Source organism: Solanum pennellii, chromosome 12 (genome assembly GCF_001406875.1).
Source record: "Solanum pennellii chromosome 12, SPENNV200".
Taxonomy (NCBI): Eukaryota; Viridiplantae; Streptophyta; class Magnoliopsida; order Solanales; family Solanaceae; genus Solanum; species Solanum pennellii.
The window spans coordinates 79,889,675-79,913,251 of NC_028648.1; the positions used below are offsets into that span (position 1 = coordinate 79,889,675).

At 34.1% G+C, this 23,577-nt stretch overlaps 4 protein-coding genes across 10 annotated transcripts in view; 2 read left to right on the forward strand and 2 right to left on the reverse strand.

Annotated features, from left to right (window-relative positions):
• LOC107005745 overlaps nucleotides 1–5,138 on the forward strand; it is a 6,268-nt gene extending 1,130 nt beyond the window's left edge. Inside the window, exons 2-6 of one of the 2 annotated variants that reach the window (XM_015204397.2) lie at nucleotides 1,746–1,939; nucleotides 2,036–2,069; nucleotides 3,587–3,892; nucleotides 3,992–4,308; nucleotides 4,740–5,138. In XM_015204397.2, coding sequence (XP_015059883.1) covers nucleotides 1,746–1,939; nucleotides 2,036–2,069; nucleotides 3,587–3,892; nucleotides 3,992–4,308; nucleotides 4,740–5,012 — 1,124 coding nt within the window. In that variant the 3' untranslated portion in view covers nucleotides 5,013–5,138. Of the gene's footprint in view, nucleotides 1–1,745; nucleotides 1,940–2,035; nucleotides 2,070–3,586; nucleotides 3,893–3,991; nucleotides 4,358–4,739 lie in introns of both variants that reach the window. The other variant, XM_015204398.1, reaches the window with a different exon arrangement.
• A 196-nt stretch (nucleotides 5,139–5,334) lies between these two features.
• On the reverse strand, nucleotides 5,335–12,147 carry LOC107005265. Of its 5 annotated transcripts, none has more exons than XM_015203807.2 (10): nucleotides 11,863–12,142; nucleotides 11,729–11,768; nucleotides 10,880–10,919; nucleotides 10,650–10,744; nucleotides 8,374–9,451; nucleotides 7,226–7,457; nucleotides 6,632–6,767; nucleotides 6,148–6,242; nucleotides 5,928–6,051; nucleotides 5,335–5,822 (listed from the first exon to the last, which is right to left on the reverse strand). In XM_015203807.2, the coding sequence occupies exons 1-10, from the start codon at nucleotides 11,955–11,957 to the stop codon at nucleotides 5,757–5,759; spliced, it is 2,001 nt and encodes a 666-aa protein (XP_015059293.1). In that variant the 5' UTR covers nucleotides 11,958–12,142; the 3' UTR covers nucleotides 5,335–5,756. The 5 variants fall into 5 exon arrangements, with proteins under 5 accessions (XP_015059293.1, XP_027769525.1, XP_015059292.1 ...); XM_027913724.1 differs by having other exon boundaries at nucleotides 10,650–10,735; nucleotides 11,863–12,141; XM_015203806.2 differs by having other exon boundaries at nucleotides 8,374–9,454; nucleotides 11,863–12,141.
• Nucleotides 12,148–13,522: 1,375 nt separating this feature from the next.
• Nucleotides 13,523–18,161, forward strand: LOC107005650 (serine/threonine-protein kinase 38-like). Its single transcript, XM_015204294.2, has 12 exons — nucleotides 13,523–14,020; nucleotides 14,670–14,844; nucleotides 14,930–15,013; nucleotides 15,094–15,335; nucleotides 15,432–15,651; nucleotides 15,727–15,891; nucleotides 16,074–16,205; nucleotides 16,382–16,495; nucleotides 16,914–16,961; nucleotides 17,269–17,347; nucleotides 17,691–17,747; nucleotides 17,911–18,161. Exons 1-12 carry the CDS (start codon nucleotides 13,872–13,874, stop codon nucleotides 17,940–17,942), a joined length of 1,497 nt encoding a protein of 498 aa, XP_015059780.1. The 5' UTR covers nucleotides 13,523–13,871; the 3' UTR covers nucleotides 17,943–18,161.
• A 280-nt stretch (nucleotides 18,162–18,441) lies between these two features.
• LOC107005756 (protein WEAK CHLOROPLAST MOVEMENT UNDER BLUE LIGHT 1-like) lies at nucleotides 18,442–23,221 on the reverse strand. 2 transcript variants are annotated; one of them, XM_027913707.1, is made up of 5 exons: nucleotides 23,179–23,221; nucleotides 23,015–23,090; nucleotides 21,224–21,854; nucleotides 18,996–20,837; nucleotides 18,442–18,870 (listed from the first exon to the last, which is right to left on the reverse strand). In XM_027913707.1, the coding sequence occupies exons 3-5, from the start codon at nucleotides 21,815–21,817 to the stop codon at nucleotides 18,775–18,777; spliced, it is 2,532 nt and encodes an 843-aa protein (XP_027769508.1). In that variant the 5' UTR covers nucleotides 21,818–21,854; nucleotides 23,015–23,090; nucleotides 23,179–23,221; the 3' UTR covers nucleotides 18,442–18,774. The 2 variants fall into 2 exon arrangements, with proteins under 2 accessions (XP_027769508.1, XP_015059900.1); XM_015204414.2 differs by having other exon boundaries at nucleotides 18,953–20,837; nucleotides 23,179–23,219.
• Nucleotides 23,222–23,577: the final 356 nt, after the last annotated feature.

Here is a 23,577-nt window from a genome sequence, read left to right on the forward strand (position 1 = left end):
TACATTAATTCGACTTTAATTATCATATTTTATATATATATATATATATATATATATTCTCTCTTTAACTTTATTTCGATTGCTATTCAGAGTTGAGTTATCAAATGATCACTATTGAAAAGTTTTATTTTTTCGATAAATTTAGTCTTTTCGGCAATGAATCTCCTTTTGGAAATTCATGTTTTTTTTAGTGCTGGATGATTTATCAACTTAGTTAAACTAGTTCATCCAGATGGTTCAGTTGGTTTGGAGGGTGATTATATTCCACACAAATGATCCAGGATCGATCCCTCCTCAATTTCTTCTAAATTGAGTATGTCACATAGGGCTTACCTAGTGTCGTTTATATTCCTGTATAATTTTTAGACTATTATGGAATGAGATTTACCCAATTTTTATTGGAAGGACAGAGGTCGTAGCGATTACGGATCGATCCCTCCTCAATTCCTTCTAAATTAAGTATGTCACATAGGACTTACCTAGTGTCGTTTATATTCCTATATAATTTCTAGGCTATTATGAAATGAGATTTACCCAATTTTCATTCGAAGGACAGAAATCGTAGCGGTTACGATCATCCTAGGGTTAAAAGAAAAACATAAACTATATTATTAAGTAATGCCACTTGATATATACAATCTTCCCCAAAAATGAACTATATTTTAGTTGGAAAATCAATTTTTTGGTGCTGGAAAGATGATGTGGCATGTCATATCAACTGTTAAACTTTTGAATTTTTTTTTCAAAACAATGATCCAATTTTTTGTTTTATGTTTGATCATATGTACCTATAATTAAAATACTTCCATTTAAGATTTCTCAATTTTAATTTTTTTATTTTATTTAATATAGAAGATGGAATATTTTAAAAAAAATTCTGGTGGAAATTAAATTGATTTTCTAGAGTTTATAGACATGCAAGTAAAATGAAATCAAAATGCATAGTTCATGCATAGTACCTAAACAAGACATGCATTAATTCTCATTTACAAGTTTGAAAATATAAATCTTCTTTGACTTGCTAAGGATAATATTCCGTCAAGTTTATTTTTACTTGTCGACTTTAATATTTTTACGTTTCTTAAGAAATTATAGTTAATATTCATATTTTATTACAATATTCATAGTAATTAATGTATAATATCAGGTCTTGGAAAATGATTTGAGAAATAAATAATTAATACTCTATCTATTGAGTGCAAAAATTATTATTTTATATGTTTTGACAAATAAAAATAAAAAATTATTTTCAAAAATAGTGAATAAATAAAAGTAGACCCTTTTTTTTAATTATTATTTTGATAGACGGAGATAAAAATGTTAGAGCTAGAGTAATATTCTTTTAAGAATTAAGGGCAAAATTATCGAGTATAGTATTAAACTTCGTAATTGAATAAAAATGTCACAATAATCCTACAAGAATAAAAGAATTCACCAAATTGAAATATTACAAAACAAAATTCAGTTTTTTTTATCTGATATTTGATATTTATATTGTGATTTAACTAAACTGAATTCTTACATTGAAATTTCTGATTACGAATACATAGAGGGATTCCAACCATCTCACCACGACCCAAAAAACAAAATTAAGTTGAACAATGAAAATACCATGACGTGGATTTCAAAATTAATTATTTTTCTACTATTTTTTTTCTTTATATCCATTATTTAATATTCACTAATATTATAATTCTTGATACTGTCAGTGTATATAAATAATATATCTTATCGTACAATTGTAGGAAAAGTGGTAAGGCCGGAAAAGTCATCGGAAAAATTCAAATCGATGATCGGAAATCTTGATTTAAGGGTGGAATTAGACAAGAAAATAAAAATTGGGGACTTAAGATATAATCGACACGTGTCAATTATGGCTGCTAAATTATCATATGAAAATGAAGCACTAAATAAAACAGTAATTCAAAAGCATTGGCAGGTAAATTATTATTCTTTATAATAATTATAATAATTTTTTTAAAAAAATAAAAAAATACTGACAAAATATTCATAAATTGTGTTTTTTTTCCTGCAGATGCATTTCTTGGGGTTGTATAATTTCTGGAATGGTAAGTGGATGTTTATCTTTTTAATAGTTGCGAAAAAAATGAATTTGAACAGATTAAAATGAATATAGCTAATAAATAATCACTTTAAATTTGAGTGAATTGACCAAATCTTATTTTTCATGAATTAATAAATTTGTTCAATAATTACGTTCAGGTGAAAATTGGAATAGGATTTTACTTATATATACTGAATTACTGATAATGAAAATAATTTTATACATGTGTTAGATGTATTTTTGTATTCTATTTCAAACTTAATTAAGAAGATTTCAAAATAGAAAATAATACATTTTATTTTTCTGAGAAAACGTAAAATGAAATGTTGGTTGGTGAAAAAAATTAGTAATCTAGGTAGGTGATTAGTTTAAACTAATTACTCTCTCCGTCCGGAATTGTTTATCATGTTGCGTTTATCGAAAATCAATTTGACGTAAATATTAATTCGATATATTAAATAAAAAAATTAGATATTCTAAAATTATATGAAAAGTACTATAAATTACAACTTTTTACATATTAATATGATGAAAAAATACATTTTAAAATGTTAGTAAAAGTTTTTATAGTTTGACTCTAAAAATAAAAACCATGACAAACAAAACCGGACAACGGGAGTATATAATTAAGAGTAAGATTCCATTTTAGGTGATTTGAAGTGATGTCCTCTAAGTACATTTATTACATTAATTTTAAAATCTAGTTGTAACTACTTGTATTTAATTAATAATAAAATTAGTGTTTATTTTTTCAACTTTTAGCGTTATTTAAGAAATCAAAACTTTGATGTATGTGCAATTAGCTATCATAAATTAATTTAATACAATGAATATTGCTATATTTTATTGAGTGATCCAAAAAGTACGCCTTGATCTTTTAGCACCAACCTCTTATTTTAAATTTCAAAATAATATTAAACTTTATATTTGAGTCAAGACCTAATCAACACTTATTTATTAAAAAAAAGTATTTGATACTTTTTGTCGATGGAAACTGTTAAGTATATCATAGAATTAATCGAGATACGAACATCAAGATTTTATTTAAAAAAATCTCCAACTTCTTTGGATTTACACTAATTTTTATTTCCATTACAATAGTGTTTGGTTTTTCTTCTAGTAAACTTAAATTTGGATACAGAATTAGATTATATATGTATGGTAAAAAATTAATTTGTACTATCATTATATATCGTATCAAAGCTTCAATTAAATTCCCTTCATCGACAAAAAGATATACCATATATATACATTTTAAAAAAGTTTGCACACAAATAACTCATTCAATGCATTCTTTAATCCCTTGTTCGAATTTTTTATTCCTACCTATAATGATATACATTGTATACGTAAATATTTTCTTCAAAAACACACTCGATTTTCACTGTTCTTTTGTAGTTGAGTTGGTTGACTGCCTGATCTTTCAACTTATCGGTGAGGGTTAATCCCCCCTCTGATAATCCCGTTTCCTATTTCCCCTTCCCGTACCCCGATATAACTTCTTTTTTTTTTTTTTTGTAGCTTATGAGGAACAATATTCAACTCAAGCCATAATGTTTCAAGACAAAATTGAAGATCCAAATTTAATTGTGGTAGCATTTAGAGGGACAAGTCCATTTAATGCAAATGCATGGATCACAGATATAGATTTATCATGGTATGAACTTGAAGGCCTTGGTAAAATCCATGCAGGCTTTATGAAAGCCCTAGGGTTACAAAAGCCCATTGGATGGCCCAAACAAATAAACCAAGATCAAAATAATAGTAATTCTAAAGAATTTGCATATTATAAAATAAGAGAAGAATTGAAGAATATATTGAGTAAAAATGAANAAGATCAAAATAATAGTAATTCTAAAGAATTTGCATATTATAAAATAAGAGAAGAATTGAAGAAAATATTGAGCAAAAATGAGNTGAGTAAAAATGAAAAAGCAAAGTTTATAGTAACAGGACATAGTTTAGGTGGTGCATTAGCAATATTATTTGCATCAATATTAATTTTACATGAAGAAGAATGGCTATTAGATAAATTGGAAGGAGTTTACACTTTTGGCCAACCAAGAGTTGGAGATGAACAATTTGGGAAATTCATGATGGAGAAATTGAAGAAATTTGATGTGAAATATTATAGGTATGTTTATTGCAATGATATGGTGCCAAGATTGCCCTATGATGACAAAACACTATTCTTCAAGCATTTTGGATCATGTTTGTACTACAACAGCCTCTACTGTGGCAAGGTAAATTTTCTAATCTATCTGTACAGTACGATCGATTCACTGTGGCAAGGTAAACTTTCTAATCTATCTGTACAGTACGATTGATTCACTATGGCAAGGTAAACTTTCTAATCTATCTGTACAGTACGATTGATTCACTGTGGCAAGGTAAACTTTCTAATCTATCTGTACAGTACGATCGATTCAGAAGTTTTAGTAAATATATAGTAAGTACACCATTATATCATTATTCTTGCAAGGACTTGTCATGCTTATATCTAGAATTTTAAGATAATGAGTATGAATGTTCACTATTCATAACTAGTGGAGATTAGAGTACGAGCGTAAATATATTTAGTTTTTAGATATTCAGAAGCTACATAAAAAAATCTTTTCGATCATATTTTAACAGCTAATATTAAAAAAATGTCATAATTTGTTACTAATTGTAGGTTTTGGAGGAAGAACCAAACAAGAATTACTTCTCATTGCTATGGGTTTTACCAAAGGTGTTGAATGCTGTTTTTGAGCTAATTAGGAGTTTTATTCTCCCTTGGATTAAGGGAAATGATTACAAACAAAGTTGGTCTGAGATAATTTTTAGAATGGTGGGATTAATTATTCCAGGATTATCGGCTCATGGTCCAGTAGATTATGTTAATCTTACTCGTTTAGGAACTAATCTTCATCTTCCTCAATCACAAGAAGGTCTTAAACAAGATTAACTTTTAACCCATATTTGTTCCATTATACTCCTTTAGAGGTTGATGTTACAAAATTCATATTGATTGTATTACCAAATTGTGACATTAATTTAAGTTTAGATTCTATGGTCTCATCGATTCAGTGAATCACTTAAAACTTTAGTATGTTTTCGATGTCATCAGGCTAACACTGGTGAGCTATTACGCTTTCTTCAAATCATATCATTATTTTATTGAGCACGACATGGTATGCTATAGCTATATTTTGCTTTAACCCACCATAAGAAAAGAAAGAAACATTTGAACATTACAAAATTGTGCACAATATTACAAAATCGAGAGATAGGCAAGCGAGATTCGTAAATATTACTTATCTTACCACTAATTAAGAGTTCCCTACGAACACTTACATACATGCATTTTTGCTAGTAGATACACAAAATCGAGAGATAGGCGAGGGAGATTCGTACATATTACTTATCTTATCACTAATTAAGAGTTTCCTACGTATCATACACTTAGATACATGTATTTTTGCTACTAGATACACACAATCGAGATATAGGCGAGCGAGATTCGTATGTATATCAGATACATGTGAATCACACTAGATACATGTATCTGGAGTAATTCACATGTATCTTGACGCCAGATCCATGGGCTAATATACATGAAAAACCAAGAAAGTCGGCTATTCCTAAAAATTGGGACGTAATCAATCTGATGTAGCGAAAGAGATTACCAAATTTATGCAACCACAGCTTATCAGGAAGGTTTACAGAAGTATGCTGTAATGGCCTTCAATTTGCCATTTAAGTAATTCTTCTCCACCTGAAGACATATGCAGTGCCAGAGTTAAAATACAGTGTATGAGTCAATCACAGTGAAACCCATTCTCTTCATAACTTTAAACAGTTTTGGATGCTGGATGAATACCTCTAATGACCATGGTGGATTCGCGGACAGTGACAATTCTGCCAACTCATTGATATCAACATTTCTTGGGAGGAACATGACAACTTTGGAGGCAATTCCCCTGCCAATGCTGAAGAGGAAGTTCCTGTGGTAATAGACAAAGAGATGCACAATGTCAGAAGTACTGTTTGAGAAATATAAGAACCGAGGCAGAAGTCTCGAGGAAAATCTAATTGCATACCCATCATGCGGCCTAAGCATGGTTTTCATGTCAAATGTTCTTTCCTTCAAATAGTCTGGTCCCCCCCAAGGTGGTGACATAAAGACTACATCCGCCTGAAGCAAAGCAAAGACAATTTTAAATCTTGAAAGTAGGTAGAGGAGAAAAGAAAAGAGAGAGGGCAAAACTTGAACACGATTTCCACGATCAAAGAAAATAACTAAGAGTGCCATCAAAGCTGAAATAAACTATCACACAGAAAACACGAACAAACTAAATCTGACAGCAGGGATTCGTGAAAAAGAATTCTACTGCTGAACTATTATTTATCAGGAAGAAAATAGTAGCACGAAGTGAGAGACCACTTTCTTGCAATGGCTAAACAAAGAATTTTCTCAACCTTCCTTTGAAAGAAGCAGCCAAAGCATCCATAAGAACAATGACAGAAGACTTCTGCTATAAATATATAATTTATTCACCTTTTGAAAATAGAGAAACTTGTTACCTTCAAATTAGGAGCCAAAACAAAAGAATCACCTCTAATAAAATCTATCTGGTCACGAACTCCATAGATGGCAGCATTATATTGAGCTAAGTCTATTCTCTTTGGATCAATGTCGATTGCAATGACATGCTTACTCCTGCAATAACAGCTGGTATTTGAGTGTGCTGTCACTGAGAAAAAGTATCCAAATTCTTAGCCATGCTAGGATGGATAAATAAAGCATTGAACAAGTGATGCATAAATACTTTCTATAGATATTTTTCGTTTACTGATAAAAAAAAAGAAATATTCCTATAGTAAAGCCAAATAGTATCCCATTATGTCAACAATGAAGATGTAAAGCAATTAGCAGAGCAGTATGCTTCATGTGCAGACGAAGTCCTCAAAGGTAGTGTACAGGGAACAAAGGACGCAAGTGTACCAAAAATAATTATAGGACCCGAAGCACAAGATGCCAAGATCCAATATGAGGTCCAAGGATTTTTGACCTTTGCACATTAACAATGGGATTGAGATGACATACTTGCATTCACAAGAATCCAAGGACTAATATAGCACATACCAAAAGCAGAAATGAAACGCAGCTGTACTCACCTCATAGCAAATTGAATTGAATTCCCACCAACTCCAGTAAAGAGATCCACTATAGTACCAGAACCACAGCGAAGTGCATGATGCTTGGCTATGGCCTCTGGAGTAACTGAGAACCATCCTTCTCCGTCCATCTTTATACCATCATCATATTTGTTAAATAATAGATACCTTTGACACCAATATTTGTTCAAACTGGGAGATATTTCTTCATTAGTATTGCAGAGTTCCAGCTCTATGGACCAGGAAAGAAAAGAAAAGAAAAGAAATGCAAATTCATTAACCAAGGATAATAGGATCTTCAAACTTTAGTTAGCTAGAACCATTCATAGATCTGACACATATAAGGAGTTACAGAATGATAATAGACATATAAATATAGATGGAAGTGACGCAAAGTAACCAACTTTGAAGTAGTTTACTCAATAAAGCCAGCAATCCCGAAAAAAGACTTTCTTGTTTCAGACTCAGTTTATCAAAATGATTTCAACTCTAGCTACAAGCGTAGTCATTAAAGAAAGAGATTCTAAACTTAGGGTACAATCAGCAGAAAATTTCAGGAACAGAAATTCTCAGGAGAAGTATATGCTAGTTATCAAATTTTACAATTGTTAAGTTCAACCTGACGAAATATAGCCCTCTAGTTGACAACACTGTTGGAAAGAAAGACTTAAAACAGGGATCCAGCGATAAACTAATAGTTACTTCTAGAAGGTTCTCAGCTGCACTCAGGAAGAACACGGTATGGCACGACCAAGTCCTGAATCACACAGGGTTACTAGTTACTATTAAATCAGGCTCAGAACTCATGACCATGCTTACCAACAATTCATATTTGATTACACCAATCTTCATACACATCCAAGATGGAGAATTGACAAGTTAATGTAGTAATATTAGAAGTGCCTAGCCCTTTTCTATTTTTGGTGTAAACATGAATATATGGAAGAGCTGGAATCTTCTTTTGATGTTCTAGGATCTCTGTAAGTAGGTTATAGCTAGTATCTCCCTATATTCCCTTGTAATTATGGACACTGCAGCTTTTATGCAGCAAATAGCTATACAAAAAATGTTACCTTCAAAAAAAATATGCAAGGTAAATTCAAGCATATAAATGTAAGGCAAGAGAAGCAACACTCCAGTTCACAAACCTTGAGCTTCGGTTGGCAACTTCCATTTGGCTTTAGTTTTTCTGACTCTCTTTTTCTGTTTTGTAGAGCTAAGAGTACATAAATTGTCAGCAAATTGTCCCGCTCCTTCTAATTCATCGAGCTGTCTGTCCAACAATACATCATCCTCTATAATTCCATCTGCAATATCAAGCTCAGACGGTAGACTTGCAGAAGTTTGCAGATCATTAGATTCTTTTAAATCTGCATCATCCAACTCCACCATCTCAAGTGCTGTTTCTGGTTGTTTGGTAGTAAAATTAGTAAATATCAGGTCGTCCATTCCTGGAGGTGGATCCCAAGTACATTGCATAGTCACAATGTTATAAAAGTAGTTCCTTTGGTAATCATTGTCCCAATAAAATCTCCAATCATTAGTAGTTCCTTCACAATTATTATTAGTTGCTTTACAACTATTTAATTCTTCACCGACAACATCGCAGAGTAGCCCATCTTCTGTGCGATGTTCAGCCGATTGTGTAGCAATAGACTCCACTTGCTCTGCAGATAAAGAACATTCCATACAGGCATACTCCATCTGCTCTCCATTTAAGGGATTTTCCTCACAATGACCATTTAATGCCTCTCCACTGATACATCTACTGTCAACATTGCTATTTTTTGGACAGCTTTCTGCATGGTTTCCACATTCCACACTTGAGCCAACCATTACTCCAACATCTTTTTCCACTTGAACTTTTTCACATATAGAGACATTATCCTTTGTATTATCCAGACGAAGACCCGATTGCTGATTGCAATCAATGCATTCAAGGGATGTGTGAGCACTACCAGCACTCAAATTGTTCAAACCTTCCTCTCCACCATTAAGACGATGATAATCACCATCCCCAGTATAGAAGGATGAGAATTCCCTTTGTCCAAGAAGTGACAAGCAGGAAGAATCCTTGTTTGAGTTGCCATGCAGAGTACCATTAGGCTCAAATTCTTCCTTCAGCTCTTGTATTGAAGTTAGCACTTCATCCTGGGTATTCTCGCACGACGAAAGAATCTTCTTCTTTCCATCCTTTCTTTTTCCCTTAACTGTTCGATTTCTCTTCTGCTGGAATAGAGAAAGAGATACAGGAAAGAAGTTACACCCCACACATTAGTGCAAAACAGCAACATAGTCTAGGAAATCAGATTTCTAGAATCCATGCTTTCATTGAACAGATTTTATTTTTTATTAACCATAGTGTCTAGGCCAACATGCTCACATCTCAACAAATTCCAGGTGTACCCGCTATCTCCCATCAACCAGGAGCGGCTCAAGCATATTAATGGCCTAAAGCAAAAATTAAACGGGGACTTAAACTTGAATTGTTAATAATTTTTATATAATTGTTTTCTTCTAGTTTTCAATTGATAATACAACCATTCTTATTTTAAATTATTTTTCATACTCAAATTTCTTCTAATAATTTCTATATTTTTCATAAAAAGTTTACTTTTTCTACCAATATATTCTATATTTATTAAAAAATAATAACTTATAACCTATTATTATTAGAAATGAGGCCCCTTAAATTTAGGGGTCTAAGGCGCATGTCGTTTTTTTAACACTGTCGAGCCACCCCTGCCACCAACACAAGTACCAGGTAACTTTGCCTACCAAGGCTTGAATAAATGAAAAGAAATCACCGAGTGATTTTTCCTCCTGCTAGGATTTGAACCTGAAAGCTCACAGATATCAATCCACTTCATTGACCAGTACGCTACACCTTGGGTATTTTTTCAACATTCTTCTTGGTAATAGGAATGAGTTCCATTGAAAAGTTTGAACATAAAATTGAATCATTTAATGAAGATCTGTTACAGGAACTTGAAAGAAATAAGGATTTCAGTCAACATACCATGAGTGAATATTTCCTACCCCTGTTCTATTAATCAATTTAGGACCTGACTTACAGTTGTACTATTTGTACCTCAGGTTGTAACCCTTTAAAAAGACTACCTCTCAATTGAAAAAACAGTACCATCGAAAAATCAGTCTCACTATCTAAAAAACCTGGGACAGTACTCGAAAACAGAACCTGTAACTTTCCTATGTTTTTCAGAAGACAATGAAACAGAAATTATGCAGAGAGCAAGAGACAGAATATGAGCAAACTTAGGGATGCATCAAGATACCAAAACAAAGCACCTTAAAGCGTGGCACAATTATTTATGGGAATGATTCATAGAGGTATACTACTTGGAGCTAGAACTTAAAAAAAAAAACATGAAAATCAAACAAGTTATACTAGAAAACTGGATACCTCCTTTTTAGTGTGGAATGAAACAGGAAGGCCCATTTCATTCATTTGTCTGGCAAGCTCCAAATCTTCCGGTAAAGAGCCAAAATCTGCCAAGACTAAAAGGGAACTGCATATTAACTATATGAAGTACAAGATATTTTACTCCTAATTTTCCAGTGTTTCCCCAGTAACCCAAATATCAAATGTAACAAGTAACTAGAAATTAGCTTATGATACAACATAGTACTTGCCATTTAGTGGGGATGCATTACTTTTGTAGACATCAGTGTTCTGCACAAATAAATAAATAAAGGTTATAGAGATGCATAATCCATAAACAAAATCAAGCTACAACCTAAAGAGTCGGAGAGAGAGTGTGCTAGTGAGTTGTGTGCACTAATCTTGATGTCCCAGAACTCGGCATTTCAGCTTTGAAACTCAGTTAGAAAAGGACATACTGCTCTACCCTTCCCCACCTAAACAACGACTTGGTTCAACAGTCATAGAGCTAGAGGATGGGAATGTCCATGTGTGCATATATAACTTTGGTGTCCGAAAAATCAGTATCTCATCTTTGAAACTCCGTGTTGTAATGGACATACTTCTTTCTATCCTACATCAATTACGTGAAAACCTGGTTTCAAAGGTCATGTTCCGAACTTGTGACTTGGGCATATAACCACACATCCCATATTGTACAACCTTTTCTGTCCAACCAAAGCCCTGTGAGAGTGAGAGTATATATACATACACACACATATACATATTTCCATTATGATATGTAGTGTCTGCATTAACTAAGCTTCAAATTCCAAACTAGTTCTTATCTATGAACTATGTTGCTCGACTCTTCAAATATGCCACGAGGTACATGTTGAATCCTCCAAATGAGTTCATATTGGAGGATCCTACACGGGCGCAGCAACATTTTTGGAGAGTCCGAGCAACATAATCAATGAATACAATTTATCCCCTTCATTATTGAAGCCAATTTAAACTACAACGCGCGTTATAAAAAAAAAGATTCAATTTTTTTTTGGCTTCTCGCTCTACTATGCACATACCCAGTTGAAACAATCAAAAGGGGCAGTTAAGCTTACCGCAGATTCCAACAAAACCTTCCCTTCTTGCGAATAATCTCTGCATAAAAAAAAAAAGTTTGAACATTCGCTTGCCCTAATAAGCTAATTTTAGACATTCAAATTTTTAAAAAAAGGGTGCAAAGAGTGCTAACGAAAGATGAACTTCAGTAAGCTTGAACAAAGAGCCGAGAGCTACAATTGCTGAACCTTCTTCTTCTTCTTCTTCGTGAAGCTTTACGGTTTCCATTGTTTCTGATTGAAAAAAAAAAAACTACTTACTGTAGAAAGTTCAGTTCTGTCAATTCAGAAAACAAGGGAAGATGATGAAGGTATATAAACGGGTTCGGGTCGGGTTTTGAGTTGAAACGCCATTGATTTGTAGGGAAAAGCTTCAACTAAAGACAGTCGAAACATTGAATTTGCAGAAAAAACTTGAAAATGGCGGCGGCCCGACCCGACCCGTTTTGACTCCATTCAGAAAAAGGTATTACTGTTTTCTATTCACCGTGGCTATTCTTTAGATGATAATTATTATTATATTAAATATAATGAAAAAATATTTTAAAATATTAATAAAAAAGTCGCAATTTTGTTGAAATACGAATAATAATAACAAGTAAAAATAAACGAAGGTAGTTATTTTATCCTGTAGGGTGTAATACTTGTTGCCCTTATTTCGAAGTTAAAACAACAAATTATTAATTAGAACTTGAACTTAATTGCTTAATTATTCCATAATTACTTCCACTATTAAAAATGTACAACTTGCTATTTGTGAGTGGTATTATAAATGTTGTAATCCAATTTATTATAATCCTATTAAGATGGTCCTTGAATTAAACATTAACATACATTTTTACCTATTTGCCTTTTTAATCAAAGTCAACCATTAATTAAGAGTATTAGTAATCCTTTAATTTCAAACACCATTAATTGAAAATTCAGTTTTTGGTGGATCACCCTTTACTACATGTGGTTACTTCACTATGGTTCATAATTTCTCTCGTCGAAAAATTACATTTTATCTGAGGTTAAATTTATATTTCTATGCAGATATAATATATATTTTTTTCGTTTCATTTTATGTGGCATTTTTTATATTTCGAGATTTAAATAAGTTTATTTTCTATGGTAAGTTTTTCATAAATTCTTTTAACGTTTTGAATTATCAATTATTGTGAGTTATAGCACTCTTTACGTAAGTTACAAATTTATAAATTTCATTTCGAAAAATTTGAAGATTCCATAAGCAAATATCCGGTTAAAGGTAAATTGTTTGACTCTCGAAAAACGAAAAGTGTTACATAAAATGAGACAGAGATAGTACTGGTAGGATCGAATCCACACACACTTGATGAATTAAGAACACAAGAACTTTCAAGAGAAAGAGATGAGAGATCTAGAGAGAGAAAGAGAGAAATCAATATTTTGTGGTAACACCCGTGAGTAAACTTCTGCGGCGATGGGTATATATATTAATAAATCAGAGTATTTTTTGTTACAAAGAATAAATGGAGAATAAATAGTACCTCCTAAAATTTAGGTCGGGCGCTGGCCAGAACCCCTCCTTCGGATGGGGGCTCCCGCCCCCCATAACCCCTGGCAACCTCATCGCGGAGATTAAACCGCGTAAATAGTTATATATATATTAATCAGACTCCACAACCTAACAAGTACTTCTTTACATTCTGAATTATTCATGATAAAAAATTTGATTCCGCCACTGATAATAAAAATCTTGATTCTGTCACTGATGATAGGAGTCACTATCACTCCATTCTCAGCAAATCTCATATGCCAATACAGCTAATTCATCTGTACAATTGCCAGTTGACAGCCCACCAAAACTGTCAAGATTTAGCAGGCTCTGTTGACACTGACAAACACCAATTTTCTCCTCTCTTTTTTTTTTTTAACTTCAATTTGCTTCCAACTTCATTAACTTTCAAGATTCTCATCTTCTTTCATTTTACTTTTTATGTTATATATTAACAAACAGACAAATAGAGTCTTTTGTTAACTGAATTTACTGTTACTATAAATCAACTGACTTCAAATCTTGAATCTTTTTATCTTTTTTTGTTGTTAAACAAGACACCCTTTGTATATTCTTTTGTTTTTTATTCGATTTTGGGATCTGGGAAGTTTTAGTTTGGATCAAATGGAAGGAGCTGATCAAGTGTTCAATTCATTAGAGCCAGAGTTCTCTGTTTCATCACCGGTAACTCGACAAAAATCAGCTGCTGCTAAGAAGATAATTGAGAATCATTACAAGAATTATCTGCAAGGCTTGCAAGATCGCAAAGAAAGGTTCTTTTTCTAATGTCACATTGTGAATTGATTAGATTTATATATGTTGGCAATGTAGAGAACTTGTTGTACTTATTTCATTGTTGTTACTGTACTTTATTTTGTCTGTTGTGTATTGCTTTCCGTTTTGTATTATTTCGTTGATGTTACTGCTCTGATATCTGTTTTCTCCTTTTTCAAACCGTTTGAAAAGGCCTTTTTTAAAGCCGTGAGTCTATCTGAAATAACTTTTCTATCTTGTCTATAGGGAGACTTCACTTGTGGGATTACACGGATATGTTGTTGTAGTAATTCTTGTTTTTGTTTTTATTTCGTGTAATGTTGACTTTGTCAATGAAGATTCATATATCTGTATTCTCCTTTTTCATACTGTCTGAAAATGCTTTTTTAAAGTCGAGGTTCTATCTGAAACAACCTTTCTATCTTGTCTATAGGGAGACTTCACTTGTGGAATTACACGGATATGTTGTTGTTGTTGTAGTATTACTTTCTCATTTTTGTTTTTATTTCGTGTAATGTTGACTTTGTCAATGAAGATTCATATAGCTAGTTTGTTTGAGACTGAGACGTAGTTGTTTGTATTTATGCAATATGTATAGTTTGTGTTTTGTGTTTTTAGTTGTTTTCTTGTTATGGTTGTGTGTTTCAGGCGAAGAACGTTGCAGAGGAAGGCACAAGAAGCACAGATACCGGATGATGAGCAAGAGAAGATGCTGAGGAATTTGGAGAAGAGGGAGACTGAGTTTATGAGATTGCAGAGGCATAAAGTTGGAATTGATGACTTTGAACTGTTAACAGTCATTGGTAAAGGCGCATTCGGAGAGGTACATACATTGTCTTTTTACAACTCCATTTCATAGAATTGTTTTCTGTAATACATGTTTTCATGGTGTCAATTTGTTAACACAGGTCAGACTGTGTCGATTTAAAAGTACTGGTGATGTTTTTGCCATGAAAAAGTTGAAGAAATCAGAGATGCTTAGTCGAGGACAGGTAAACGTTGATGAAAAAAATTTCTGATCATCAATCCAAGTGTTGCTGATATACATTAAAACTTCATCTGATTCTTTCAGGTTGAGCATGTTAGATCCGAGAGGAATTTGCTCGTGGATGTAGATAGTCGTTGCATCGTGAAACTCTTCTATTCTTTTCAAGATTCAGATTTCTTATACCTTATCATGGAATATTTACCTGGTGGTGACATTATGACCTTACTCATGAGAGAAGACATTCTTTCTGAAGACGTCGCGCAGTTCTATATGGCAGAAAGTATATTAGCTATTCACTCTATTCATCAGCACAATTATGTACACAGGTATCTGCACAATGCATCAATTGACATTATCATTTCTGTTGTTACATGTACGCGAACATTTGTAGGCTTAGTCGTCTACAATTATTCTGTTTTCAGGGATATTAAACCTGATAACCTTATACTGGACAAAAATGGACATTTAAAGCTTTCTGATTTTGGTTTATGTAAACCACTGGAAAGTAAATATTCATCGCTGTTGGAAGATGAAGATTTGACAAGTCAAGAGTCTTTAACTGAGACTGCTGACAGTGATAGAGCTCCATGGTTAATGCCAAAAGAACAATTACAACAATGGAAACGAAATCGTCGTGCCCTGGTATGTACTTGTACTCCATGTTGTGTATTGAGTATGCCATGATTGAGTTAACTTATCAGCGGAACTCTTCTGTAGGCGTATTCTACTGTAGGTACTCTTGATTACATGGCACCAGAGGTTTTGTTGAAAAAAGGATATGGAATGGAGTGTGATTGGTGGTCATTGGGAGCAATCTTGTACGAGATGCTCGTAGGATATCCTCCCTTCTGCTCAGAAGATCCAAGACTCACATGTCGAAAGGTACTTCCATGTTTATTTGATGGTAAACATATAAGATAGCTCCTTCCACACATGACGACTCTAGAACGATCTTCTGCATTCATTGAAGATCTGTTCGGTGGCAAGAGGAATGAGTTTCAAACTTGTGCTCTGCATCCTGTTAGCATTTACAAGTATCCTTCATCTTTCTTTATATGTATCAGATTATCAATTGGAGAGCATGCTTGAAGTTCCCGGAAGAACCAAAAGTATCAGATGAGGCTAAGGATCTGATATGTCGTTTGTTGTGTGATGTTGAATCAAGGTTGGGGACTAGAGGAGTAGAAGAAATAAAGGTAAATAACCGCGAAACAGATGAACTAATGCCAACTAACTGTGAATACACACTGCCTTCAGACAATTAAAAATGGAATATGTTCCTTTTTTCAAAGATCTGGTACAAGTTAGTATGCTGTCACGACGTCTCTATTTTTGTGGTTTTCTTCCGCTGAACGTGTGAATATGTTTCTAGGCTCATCCTTGGTTCGAAGGAACTAAGTGGGATGCACTTTACGAAATGGAAGCTGCCTACAAACCCATTGTTACAGGAGAATTAGACACTCAGAATTTCGAGAAGTTCCCTGAAGTGAGTATTCTTGCTTATCGAACCCTTACTGTATTCATTTCACTTTCTAGGGAGGATGTAGTCGTTGTAAATTACAGTTCGTGACAATGAGACCAGTTAGAAGTCATCCTTTTGCCTCATGATGTGTGTGACATTTTCGAAAATCATGAAGATACCAACCACCTTTTCGTTACTTTTGTAACTTGAACTTGCAATTCGACTAATTCATCCATCATTTATGAACTTGCTCTGTTGAATCTTGGCTATTTCCGAGCAGTATCAACAGATATCTCCCTTTCGACTTCTTATAAAGTCATCATTCTCTTGCATGTCACTTCCATAATCCTTCTGTTCTCCACATTAATCCATGTAGTTCATGTGAGATTTTCCTTAAAACCTCTTTTTTCCTTTACATATGCTAACTTTGTTTCACTTATAGGTAGAAGGTACACAATCGACAACACCAAGAGTAGGACCCTGGCGAAAGGTAATGGTTACAAGTTTACTATGCATTACTTGACTCCGTCCCATAAAAAAAATGAAAACTCAATGTTAGAGTGTAAGTACAGTTAAGCCTCTCTATAACGACATTGTTTGTCAAGAAGTACTTATGGATAACACACAATATAGTAACATAATATGAAAGTCTCCAAACAAAAGTGAAATGCTGTCATTGAAGATGATTGTTAGAAAGAGGTCTAACTGTATCAACATGACGATTCCAACGTGCAGATGTTAACTCCCTATTTAGTATTTTTTGGACTGGTTCCTAACATGTCGATTCCAACGTGCAGATGTTAACATCAAAAGATGCCAATTTTATTGGATATACTTACAAGAAATCAGACATCCTTAAATCAGCTGGAACTTCAGGTGTGCAATCCTTTGGAATTGTTGTGAATAAGTCATTTTTATCTCTACGGTTCACAAGGATTGGAAAGACATTGCTTGAACACGTTCTCAAACTTTCTAGATTTTCTCTCCATCCTATTTTTCTCATGGTATCAGAGCGTTTAGGTTCATATGTAGTGTTACAATCAGCATCAGATTTGCTCGTCACGGAAAAATCTTCCAAGGTTGAAGAAAGTAGTCAAATTGTTCTCATACTTAGATTTCTAGACCCTTTTTGCCACTAATGATAAGCTTTTCCATGAGTAACACTGTCTATACACTGTTGATATACTGCTAATTTCAAAGGCACTTCTTCATCATGCAGGGATAGACGCGAGTTCAAATGGATCAAAACCTCCTCCATCGTTAGTATCATTATTTGGTATGATAACTTTACATGACTAAACATGCACTAGTTGAAACTCGAACCATGAGATATCGATGAATGCTGCTAAACCATATGATGTTACTTCTGTTCTATACGAGTTTCTCAGCTTCCTTGGCTAAAAGCTGCTGATTCTTCCTGTGTTCTTCTTTAACGACAGGTCGTGTAGACTTGCAAGACACAACAAAGTAGGACAACCAAAAGAGGAACAGCTGAATTTGGAGTCCCCTTTGCATGTCCATTCTACTGAGGACAAGAAGCACAAATTGCTTGTGTGTATATAAGGGGAATAAACAGTCAACATTTCTCATATTCTTTTTTGAGTTTCACTTTTATCCTCTCTGACCTTCACCATGTAATGGTAAATGTACAGGAAAACATATATAGGAAATATCAGTTTTTTTTCAAATACTTTGGTTAATAGTGTGAATAGTATCTCAAAAGGACTCATCCTTTATAGGTCTTGTAAAGATCTACTAAAAGGGATTAAGCTCGCGCACATGAGAAACGGACTGAGAGGTAAAACTAGCATGATTTGCCATCACCTATTGTGCGCGAGATAAACTTCTACTGGTTTATACCAGAAGAAGCAACACAGATTATGTTCATTTGAGGTAATAATAGGCATTGCATATGTAACAATGAGTTTTTATCATATGGTTTCAACATAGAAAGATTGAAGGCTAGGAGATCTTAGAATGATTTTAACACCACAGAAAGTTAGGTTCAGCATAAATACATTACATTACAAAGATTATCTTCTAAAGAATACTCAATTCGTTACAACAATTTATCAGACTATATGCAATAAAATGATTGAAACTATTACAAACAAGCAAAAGTATTAGGATAATAAAGAATATAGAACTCGGACTGTGAGGCAATTAGCATTGAAATGGTGAGCCAAGTGATAGGAAAAATTGATGTGTTGTTGCATTATATAACCCATACGAACATGAAACACAAGGAAAGTCATATCTTCACGAGGCCAAAGGTTTGAATTGCTGCTAGCTTTTATGCAGAACTAGCAGGAGTACACATTTGAAGCCGTCAACAACTTTAATAGGCAAAGGCTTACTGACAGAGCCAAACCTATGATAAACTTATTGCCCTCTAAAATCTGCCATCCAGAAAGTGAGAATTACTTTAGTACTGTACAAAAAACAACTTAGCATATACATAAATATTCTACGAGAATTTACCCTTCTCAAATCAAGAAAAATGGAGCAGAGATCATCATCTTGCCTTGGCCTGTGCTTTCTTTCTGCCCAGAAACATTAAGACGCGGGGGAAGAAGGACTTCTTCTTTTTCTTTGTGACCTTCACTTCCTGAGATGAATCGGTTTCACTCTTTGTTTGTACATTTTCTTTTGGATTTGAGGTTTGATGAGGTACTGCATCTTCAGAAGCTTTTGATTCTTTATTCTCCTCAGAGCTCATTTTTGATCTCATTGTTTTATTTACCGGGGTAACAGATTTACCAGATTTTCGTCTTTTCTCATGCTCCGCTCTCCATTTCCTCAGCTCTTGCTCTGCTGCCAATTTTCCTTCTTTGGCTTTCTCGGCCTTTTGCAGTGCGATTTCTAGTGCTTCCTTCTTTTCAGTCATCGCAACATTAACCTCCTCGAGCTTGTTAAGACTACTCAACTCTGATTCCTTGGCTACTTCTATTTGGGACATAGCAGCAGACACTCTGGTATTAGCTTGTTTCTCTGCCTCAAGGGCCTTCTTGCTGAGTTCATAATACTCCTCTAAAGAAAGTGTTACACCAGTTGTCTCATCCGCTGTGCTTTCAGTTGATTCACTCTCTTGTAGAGCACTGATAGCTGCTATGGCCAACTTCTCTGAAGCTTTTGCAGCCTCTATCTCTTTTTTCACTGCAAGCAGTCTACTTTCCAAGGTGCTAGATGCTGCCTTTGCTTGCTCCGCCTCTTCCTTTGCCTTCCTCAGCTCTTCCCGAACTGTTTGAGCAAGTAACTTTGCACGATCAGCCTCTTGTGCAGCCTCATGCAGTTGCTTCGGTAGATCCACCATCTTTTCTCTTGCTTCTTTTTCCTTTATCAGCAAAAGGGAAATCTCTGACTTTGTTCGGTTCAACTCAGCTTCAAGAGATGTAACGGCAATTGCTGCCATTCCTTCTCTCTGTTGTATGGAAGCTAGTTCTGATTTTTCCTTTTCCAATTCTGCCTTTAATGCAACTGCTGCTACTTTCAGGCCTTCTACTTCAGCTGTTGCTTTCTCAATATTGAGTTTCACTTCTTCGAGTTCCTTCTTAGCTGATGCCACAACTCCTTGTATGTCATGATGACTTCTTTTATCCGTCTCTAATTTCTCGCCTTTCATGTTCCCTTCTTCATCAGCCTCCTGTTTCAACTTTGATTCCATATAAGCAGCTAACTCAATGTTGAGATCTTGTAACAAAGATGAAGCAGTATCGAATTTTGCTTTATGATCCTTTGCAGACATTATTTGCTGGTTTAGCCTCTCAAGCTCTTCTTCCGCCTCCTTCAGTTCGTTCTCCCAATTTAGAGTATCTTGCTCTCTTGCCATAGCTGCTCCGACTCTATGTTCCTCGGCTTCTAGATGTGCAGCATGTGCAGCCTCCAAAGCGTCCTTTGAAGTAATGAGCTCAATTGTCAAATCCTCAACTGTCTTCTCAACTTTATTTGATACCGAAACAGCTTCTTCTGCTTTTTCCACAGCAACATCTTTTTCGGATACCAATAAATCATAATCCTTACGGAGAACATCTAATTCGGAGTTAACAGATTTTAGCTCTGACACTGCAGCTTCAAGCCTAGCTCTGGCAACTTCAAGCTGTGCTTTAGCTGCAATACTAGAGTCATCAGCAATACCCCGCTCCATCTCTTCGACCCTGAGCGTGGCAAGTTCCGAATCCTGTCTTGCTTGTTGCTCTTCTGTTTGTGCTCTCTCTAGATTAAGCTTCAACTCTTCTATGAGCCTCTTAGTGCTATCTAGTTCTTTCAAAACTAGCACTTTTGCATCTTCTGCATCCTGACATTGTTTCTTATACAATGGGATCTCCTCTTGCACTTTTGTTAGTTCTTGCTCGATAAGATTCCGTCTCTGCACAACCAAAGAAGAAAAAAAACGAACTTTTCAAGTCAAGAAAATAACATGAAAGAGCCTGTAAGGCCAAGCTTTCGAGAAGATAAAAGTGCTTATTTTAGAGAGTGAAGAGTCAAAAATTCCATCTTTTGAGTTTACTATCAGGCGTGCGAGTTTCCTATCTGAACTATTACCAACCTCTTTATCTAAATACACTTCAACTATCTATTGTTCCCTTTTCCTACCTGAACGATGGTTATATTTCAAGTAGCAAAAGGAAACAACTGATAGCTAAGGCGTGTTTTGGTGATAGTTCAGGTATGGAACTCGAAAAATTGAGATACTGTAGGTGTGTTTTTGACCATTAACTCTATTTTAGAGAGTTGAGGCGTTGGAGAGAATACCTCGAATGTCTGTTGTCGATGAGCCTTCCAGTCAACAATCCCTCCAAACTTTGAAACTGCCTGTTTCACAGATTGGATAGGTGCTGCTGTATCGATGTTAACTCTGTTTGCATCAACGTTCTCAGGCTGCTTAGACTGAGCTGTAGGCCCTGGAATCTTGATTCTGAGAGTGGGAGACTTGTCAATGTTATCCGATGACTCTACACGAGTAGTATTTTCAGGTTTCGTCTCTTGGACGTGGGAAGTAGAACACGAATCATCAGCACTTTTGGTACTACTATTAGATTGAATATGCTCTTCCTCTTTGGAACCATTTGTATCGATAGGAGGCTCCGATGGCTTAGGACTATGTACAGATTGAGACGAGTCTTCCTGATCAACCATAGTAGCTCCTGTTGGATGAGTCTCACTCTTCTCCAACGACGAGCTTTGAGTAGCCTCTTCTACATGCTCCGAAGCATCCACGTTTAGTTGTTGATTCTTGGAGTTTGGTTTTTCATCTGCATTTTGGCTGGTTTGAATCGCGCTGTGTGATTGATCCTCCTCCGGAGAGGACTCCGAGGCGTGTTGCTTCAGATCTTTAACATCTTCCATTTCCAGTCAAGAAAATAAGGATAACCAAAGTGAAAACCTTGAAAACAAATGAATCGTAGAAGAAGTTAGGAATTCAGAATGGCATAGCTTAAAAGTGAAGAATGTGGTTCAAAGTAAGAATCGGAATTTGAGTTTTATGGGTTCTGAATGCTAGAAAAAGACGCAACTTACTAGGTTCTTAATGATTTATATATACATGTTAAGTTAACAGGATTCTATCGAATTCGTAGGCATTATATATACATGTAGTAAGTTAACAGGATTCTATCGAATTCGTAGGCATTATATATACATGTTAAGTTAACAGGATTCTATCGAATTCGTAGGCAAAACTCTAGCTCCGCCCAATGAAGGACATGAAAATGAACAAAATGATCACAAGTTCCATAACATAAAACACATAAATGTAACATAAAACAGGTAAAAGGACCGCTCGATACACTAAGCTTTCGCTATTCGTAAAATCTGAAATTGATTATTACAAGAATGTATTGTACATAGTGTTACCCTTCATAAAATTGCAAGTTTATGGGATTAGTAAATTACAAGTTTCATATCATAAATCACATAACGCAACATAATTAAAATAAATAAATAGGTAGCATGATGCACTAAGTTTTTGCTACGCATGAAATTCGAGAAATAAATCAAACCACAAAGCTACATCGTACGCAATCTTACCCTTCATAAAATTGCACGTTTATGATATTAGAAAGTTACAAGTTTCATATCATAAAGCATATAACAGAACATAAAACACGCAGGCAAGCCGGTACGCTAAACTCCCGTTATACACAAAATTCAAAAAAATCAAATGTATTGTACGCAACCTTACGCTTCATAAAATTGCATGTTCATGAGATCAATAAATTACAACTTCCATAATCATAAATTACATAAAACTTGCAAAAGAGCATGCCGACTCAATACACTAAGCTTTTACTATACCCGAGATCCAAAAAAAAAATAACCAAACCACAATGGGACAATTAATTATAATTTATGATCTCCCTTATTCAACATTTCTCTACGAAGCTATTTTCACAACTCGAACCTAAAATACGAATTCGAAACATATTAATAACTCCCAATTCCTGGATCCCCCCCCCCCTCCCCAACAATTTGATTAAAAACTGTTGAAATTAAAATTAAAAATTAAAAACAAGAAAAAAAAACAGAATTAAAAAAAGAACATACCAGAAAGCTATTTCAATATCCTCCAAAAAATATATAAAAGTAATTGAAAAGTATAAATTTTTTTGTCCAAAATTAACTGCAAAACCATTAAAAAAAACACAAATTAGATCTTGAAAGAATTGTTTTTTTTTTAAAAAAAAACAATAAAATGGCGTAGAGCTTACCTATATATAATAATAAATTACAAAATTTGAGATAAATTTTTATGATTTTATGAATGAATGAAATAAATAAAATAAATAAATTTGGATTAAAAAATGAGGATATGAAAAAGAAGAATAAGAAAAAAAAAAGCGAGTTTATCAGCTCGCCTTTGTCTTTTTCTTCTTTCTCTTTTGTTTGTGAATTTTTTTTTTCTTTTCAGTTTTTTTCTTTCTGTTTTCTTCAATATAAACAAAAATAATAAATCTCTGTTTTTGAATTTTTGTTTTCTGATAAGAATTCTAAACCGTTAACAGTTAGATAAATATAATTAGTGGCTCTAAATATTACACTAATTATGTAAGGTGATTTTTTGTTTTTTCTGTTTTAGAGTCTGACTCATTCGAATTTATATTAAAAGG

Bases quoted from the DNA above. Each gene is read 5' to 3' on its own strand.
- LOC107005265 (XM_015203806.2), bottom strand. From the start codon at position 11,957: ATGGAAACCGTAAAGCTTCACGAAGAAGAAGAAGAAGAAGGTTCAGCA. The intron at 9,455-10,649 runs GTATCCAGTTTT...TCTCTATTCCAG, and splicing joins CATTCCACACTAAAAAGGAG to CAGAAGAGAAATCGAACAGT. The intron at 6,243-6,631 runs GTAACAAGTTTC...GCTTTGCTTCAG, and splicing joins TTTTGGCTCCTAATTTGAAG to GCGGATGTAGTCTTTATGTC.
- LOC107005650 (XM_015204294.2), top strand. From the start codon at position 13,872: ATGGAAGGAGCTGATCAAGTGTTCAATTCATTAGAGCCAGAGTTCTCT. The intron at 15,014-15,093 runs GTAAACGTTGAT...TGATTCTTTCAG, and splicing joins AGATGCTTAGTCGAGGACAG to GTTGAGCATGTTAGATCCGA. The intron at 16,496-16,913 runs GTGAGTATTCTT...TTTCACTTATAG, and splicing joins ATTTCGAGAAGTTCCCTGAA to GTAGAAGGTACACAATCGAC.
- LOC107005756 (XM_027913707.1), bottom strand. From the start codon at position 21,817: ATGGAAGATGTTAAAGATCTGAAGCAACACGCCTCGGAGTCCTCTCCG. The intron at 20,838-21,223 runs GTATTCTCTCCA...TTGGTTGTGCAG, and splicing joins ATCGACAACAGACATTCGAG to AGACGGAATCTTATCGAGCA. The intron at 18,871-18,995 runs GCAAGATGATGA...TCTGGATGGCAG, and splicing joins GAAAGAAAGCACAGGCCAAG to ATTTTAGAGGGCAATAAGTT.